Source organism: Balaenoptera acutorostrata, chromosome 16, assembly GCF_949987535.1.
Source record: "Balaenoptera acutorostrata chromosome 16, mBalAcu1.1, whole genome shotgun sequence".
Classification (NCBI taxonomy): domain Eukaryota; kingdom Metazoa; phylum Chordata; class Mammalia; order Artiodactyla; family Balaenopteridae; genus Balaenoptera; species Balaenoptera acutorostrata.
Genome location: NC_080079.1, coordinates 40,254,034 through 40,260,195, shown reverse-complemented (window position 1 = coordinate 40,260,195; position 6,162 = coordinate 40,254,034). Strand labels below are relative to the sequence as shown.

Here is a 6,162-nt window from a genome sequence, read left to right as displayed (position 1 = left end):
GGAAATTTATAGCAATACAATTCTACCTCAAGAAACAAGAAAAATCTCAAATAAACAATCTAACCTTACACCTAAAGGAACTAGAGAAAGAAGAACAAACAAAATCCAAAGTTAGTAGAAGGAAAGAAATCATAAAGATCAGAGCAGAAATAAATGAAATAGAAACAAAGAAAACAATAGCAAAGATCAATAAAACTAAAAGCTGGTTCTTTGAGAAGATAAACAAAATTGATAAACCACTAGCCAGACTCATCAAGAAAAAGAGGGAGAGGACTCAAATCAATAAAATTAGAAATGAAAAAGGGGAAGTTACAATGGACACCGCAGAAATACAGTACATCCTAAGAGACTACTACTGCAACTCTATACCAATAAAAAGGACAACCTGGAAAAAATGGACAAATTCTTAGAAAGGTATAACCTTCCAAGACTGAACCAGGAAGAAATAGAAAATATGAACAGACCAATCACAAGTAATGAAATTGAAACTATGATTAAAAATCTTCCAACAAACAAAAGTCCAGGACCAGATGGCTTCACAGGCGAATTCTATCAAACATTTAGAGAAGAGCTAACACCTATCCTTCTCAAACTCTTCCAAATAATTGCAGAGGAAGGAACACTCCCAAACTCATTCTACTAGGCCACCATCACCCTGATACCAAAACCAGACAAAGATACAACAAAAAAAAGAAAATTATAGACCAATATCACTGATGAATATAGATGCAAAAATCCTCAACAAAATACTACCAAACAGAATCCAACAACACATTAAAAGGATCATACACCATGATCAAGTGGGATTTATCCCAGGGATGCAAGGATTCTTCAATATACACAAATCAATCAATGTGATACACCATATTAACAAATTGAAGGATTAAAAACCATACGATCATCTCAATAGGTGCAGGAAAAGCTTTTGACAAAATTCAACACCCACTTATGATAAAAAAAACTCCAGAAAGTGGGCATAGAGGGAACCTACCTCAACATAATAAAGGCCATATACAACAAACCCACAGCAAACATCATTCTCAATGGTGAAAAACTGAAAGCATTTCCTTTAAGATCAGGAACGAGACAAGGATGTCACCTCTCACCACTATTATTCAACATAGTTTTGGAAGTCCTAGCCATGGCAATCAGAGAAGAAAATGAAATAAAAGGAATACAAACTGGAAAGAAGAACTAAAACTGTCACTGTTTGCAGATGACATGATACTATACATAGATAATCCTAAAACTGCTACCAGAAAACTACTAGAGCTACTCAATGAATTTGGTAAAGTTGCAGGATACAAAATTAATGCACAGAAATCTCTTGCATTCCTATACACTAACAATGAAAGGTCAGAAAGAGAAATTAAGGAAACAATCCCATTCACCATTGCAACAAAAAGAATAAAATACCTAGGAATAAACCTACCTAAGGAGGTAAAAGACCTGTACTCAGAAAATTATAAGACACTGATGAAATTAATCAAAGATGACACAAACAGGTGGAGAGATATACTATGTTCTTGGATTGGAAGAATCAATATTGTGAAAATGCCTATACTACCCAAAGCAATCTACAGATTCAATGCAATCCCCATCAAATCACCAACGGCATTTTTTACAGAACTAGAACAAATAATCTTAAAATTTGTATGGAGACACAAAAGACCCCGAATAGCCAAAACAATCCTGAGGGGAAAAAAACGGAGCTGGAGGAATCAGACTCCCCAACTTCAGACTATACTACAAAGCTAAAGTAATCAAGACAATATAGTACTGGCACAAAAACAGAAATAGAGATCAATGGAACAGGATAGAAAACCCAGAGATCAACCCACGCACCTATGGTCAACTAATCTATGACAAAGGAGGCAAGGATATACAATGGAGAAAAGACAGTCTCTTCAATAAGTGGTGCTGGGAAAACTGGACAGCTACATGTAAAAGAATGAAATTAGAACACTCCCTAACACCATACGCAAAAATAAACTCAAAATGGATTAAAGACCTAAATGTAAGGCCAGACAGTATAAAACTCTTAGAGGAAAACACAGAAAGAACACTCTTTGACAGAAATCACAGCAAGATCTTTTTTGACTCACCTCCTAGAGTAACAGAAGTAAAAACAAAAATAAACAAATGGGACTTAATGAAACTTCAAAGCTTTTGCACAGCAAAGTAAACCATAAACATGACAAAAAGACAACCCTCAGAATGGGAGAAAATATTTGCAAACGAATCAACAGACAAATGATTAATCTCCAAAATATATGAACAGCTCATGCAGCTCAATATTAGAAAAACAAACAACCCAATCCAAAAATGGGCAGAAGACTTTATAAATAGACATTTCTCCAAAGAAGATATACAGATGGCAAAGAGGCACATGAAAAACTGCTCAACATCACTAATTATTAGAGAAATGCAAATCAAAACTACAATGAGATATCACTTTATACCAGTTAGAATGGGCATCATCAAAAAATCTACAAACAACAAATGCTGGAGAGGGTGTGGAGGAAAGGGAACCCTCTTGCACTGTTGAGAATGTAAACTGATACAGCCATTATGGAGAACAGTATGGAGGTTCCTTAGAAAATTCAAATAGCTTTCTGCCCATGGACACCACCGAGTAAGCATCGTTGACGTCTCCCCCCTCCACTGCCGTCATGTCTAAGTCAGAGTCACCCAAAGAGCCCAAACAGCTGCAGAAGCTCTTCATCGGAGCTTTGAGCTTTGAAACAACTGATGAGAGTCTGAGGAGCCATTGTGAGCAATGGGGAGCGCTCACAGATTGTGTGGTAATGAGGAATCCAAACACCAAGTGCTCCAGAGGCTTCGCGTTTGTCACGTATGCCACTGTGGAGGAGGTGGGTGCAGCCATGAAGGCAAGGCCACACGAGGTGGATGGAAGAGTTGGGGAACCAAAGAGGGCCGTCTCAAGAGAAGATTCTCAAAGACCTGGTGCCCACTTAACTGTGAAAAAGATTTTTGTTGGTGACATTAAAGGAGACACTGAAGAACATCACCTAAGAGATTATTTTGAACAGTATGGGAAAATTGAAGTGACTGAAATCATGACTGACCAAGGCAGTGGCAAAAAAAGAGGCTTTGCTTTCATAACCTTTGATGACCATGACTCCATAGACAAGATTGTCATTCAGAAATACCACACTGTGAATGGCCACAACTGTGAAGTAAAGAAAGCCCCATCTCAGCAAGAGATGGCTAGTGCTTCATCCAACCAAAGAGGTCAAAGTAGTTCTGGAAGCTTTGGTGGTAGTCGTGGAGGTGGTTTTCATGGGAATGACAACTTTGGTCTTGGAGGAAACTTCAGTGGTCGAGCTGGCTTTGGTGGCAGCCGGGGTGGTGGTGGCTATGGTGGCAGTAGGGATGGCTATAATGGATTTGGTAATGATGGGAGCAGTTTTGGAGGTGGTGGAAGCTACAACGATCTTGGCAATTACAACAATCAATCTTCAAATTTTGGACCCATGAAAGGAGGAAACTTTGGAGTCAGAAGTTCTGGCCCCTATGGTGGTGGAAGACAATACTTTGCCAAACCACGAAACCAAGGTGGCTATGATGGTTCCAGCAGCAGCAGTAGCTATGGAAGTGGCAGGAGGTTTTAATTACTGCCAGGAAACAAAGCTTAGCAGGAGAGGAGAGCCAGGGAAGTGACAGGGAAGCTACAGGGTACAAGAGATTCGTGAACTCAGCCAAGCACCGTGGTGGCAGGGCTTAGCTGCTACAAAGAAGACATGTTTTAGACAATACTCATGTGTATGGGCAAAAAAACTTGAGGACTGTACTTGTGACTAATTGTATAACAGATTATCTTAGTTTCTGTTTTGTGGAAAGTATAAAGCATTCCAACAAATGGTTTTAACGTAGATTTTTGTTGTTGTTGTTCCCATGCTGTTGACTGCTAAATGTAATAGTCTGATCATGACGCTGAATAAATGTGTCTTTTTATTAAATGTGCTGTGTAAAGTTAGTCTACTCTGAAGCCATTTTGGTAAACTACCCCAACAGTGTGAAGTTAGAATTCCTTCAGGGTGATGCCAGGTTCCATTCAAAATTTATTTACACCCTGCTTTGGTGGAGAAGCTATTGTCTTCAGAAACCTCGGTGTAGCTGAACTGACAGTTACTGTGTTGTGACCTGGAGTTCACTGTGAAAAGGGTCACCCAAGCAAAGTCATGGAGTTTTTTGGTTATTAATATGATTGTTGGCACATATCCTATGCAATATATCTAAATTGAATTATGGTACCAGATAAAGTTATAGGTGGGAATGAAGCTTGTGTATCATCCATTATCATATGTAATCAATAAACGATTTAATACTCTCTTGAATGGAATGACAACTGTATGGATTTGGGACTGGCAGAGCTTTGGACCTTCCCTACCCACTACCCCTGATAACGTTGAATGCTTCTATCACAATTCAAGTTCAAAACTCTGCCAGAGAATAGAAACCAGATGCTGGTTAATGCCACCCCATAAATCCACAAATTAGAAGTTTTTGGGAGACAGTTTTAAACTGACCAGTACCAGTAAGGATTTTACTCTTAACACAAAAACAGGCTTACATTAAAGGAAAACTGTGGTTTCTGTTCTGGTTGGGTGGGTCTTTATATAGGTTTATGGAATGACACACTAGTAATTATCTATATGGAGATAAAAATTTGCTGATATGGTAAGGAACCATATTATCTACTTTAATTTATGCTAACTGCAGTTTTCCTTTAAATATGGCTCAAGATGACACAAACATTCTAAAATGTTGTTTGTATAGAAAATGATTTCTAAAACGTTATAACAGTTTGCTTAATATCCAATCACTGTTATTTGTACATATTTTCCTTTGAGCCCTCCCTTTGGTGCCCTCAATTTCAGTGCCACTGTACTTAGTAGAATAGAGATTTGTTTATCACTAGGGGAAAAAAATTAAAATAGAATTACCATATGACCCAGCAATCCCACTACTGGGCATATACCCAGAGAAAACCATAATTCAAAAAGAGTCATGTACCACAATGTTCATTGCAGCTCTATTTACAATAGCCAGGACATGGAAGCAACCTAAGTGTCCATCAACAGATGAATGGATAAAGAAGATGTGGCACATATATACAATGGAATATTACTCAGCCATAAAAAGGAATGAAATTGGGTCATTTGTAGAGATGTGGATGGACTTAGAGACTGTCATACAGAGTGAAGTGAGTCAGAAAGAGAAAAACAAATATTGTATATTAATGCATATTGTGGAATCTAGAAAAATAGTACAGATGAACTGGTTTGCAAGGCAGAAATAGAGACACAGATGTAGAGAACAACGTATGGACACCAAGGGGGGAAAGCAGGCTGGGGTGGTGGTGGTGGTGCTGGTGGTGCTGGTGGTGGTGGTGGTGGGATGAATTGGGAGATTAGGATTGACATATACACACTAATATGTATAAACTAGGTAACCTATAAGAAACTGCTGTATAAAAACAGAGAAATAAAATTAAATTGAAAAAAATACAAGATTTATGGGATAATACAAAGCATGCCAAGTTACACATAATAGGGGCTCCAGAAGAAGTAGGAGAGAGAGAAGGGAATCAAAAATGTATTTAAGGGACTCCCCTGGGGGTGCAGTGGTTAAGAATCTGCCTGCCAATGCAGGGGACATGGGTTTGAGCCCTGGTCTGGGAAAATCCCACATGTCGCGGAGCAACTAAGCCTGTGCACCACAACTACTGAGCCTGCGTGCCACAACCACTGAAGCCCGCGCACCTAGAGCCTGTGCTCTGTAACAAGAGAAGCCACCACAATGAGATGCCCACACACCGCAATGAAGAGTAGCCCCCACTCTCTGTAACTAGAGAAAGCCCGCACAGCAACGAAGACCCAACACAACCAATAAATAAATAAATTTGTTAATTAATTTTAAAAAATACTTAACTTAAAAAAAAAATGTATTTAAGAAATTATGGCTGAAAAATTTCCAAACCTAAAGATGGAAACAGATATTCAGGTGCAGGAAGCACAGAGTATCCCAAACAAGATGAACCCAATTAGTCCCACACCAAGATATATCATAATTAAAATAGCAATTGTTAAAGAGAGAATTCTAAAGGCAGCAAGAGAAAAACAAAGAGTCAATTAC

General features: G+C 38.5%; 1 protein-coding gene across 1 annotated transcript; it reads left to right on the top strand.

Moving 5' to 3' along the window:
* Window positions 1-2,672: 2,672 nt before the first annotated feature.
* On the top strand, window positions 2,673-3,635 carry LOC103013078 (heterogeneous nuclear ribonucleoprotein A1-like). The gene has a single exon (XM_028166710.2). The coding sequence runs from the start codon at window positions 2,673-2,675 to the stop codon at window positions 3,633-3,635; it is 963 nt and encodes a 320-aa protein (XP_028022511.2).
* Window positions 3,636-6,162: the final 2,527 nt, after the last annotated feature.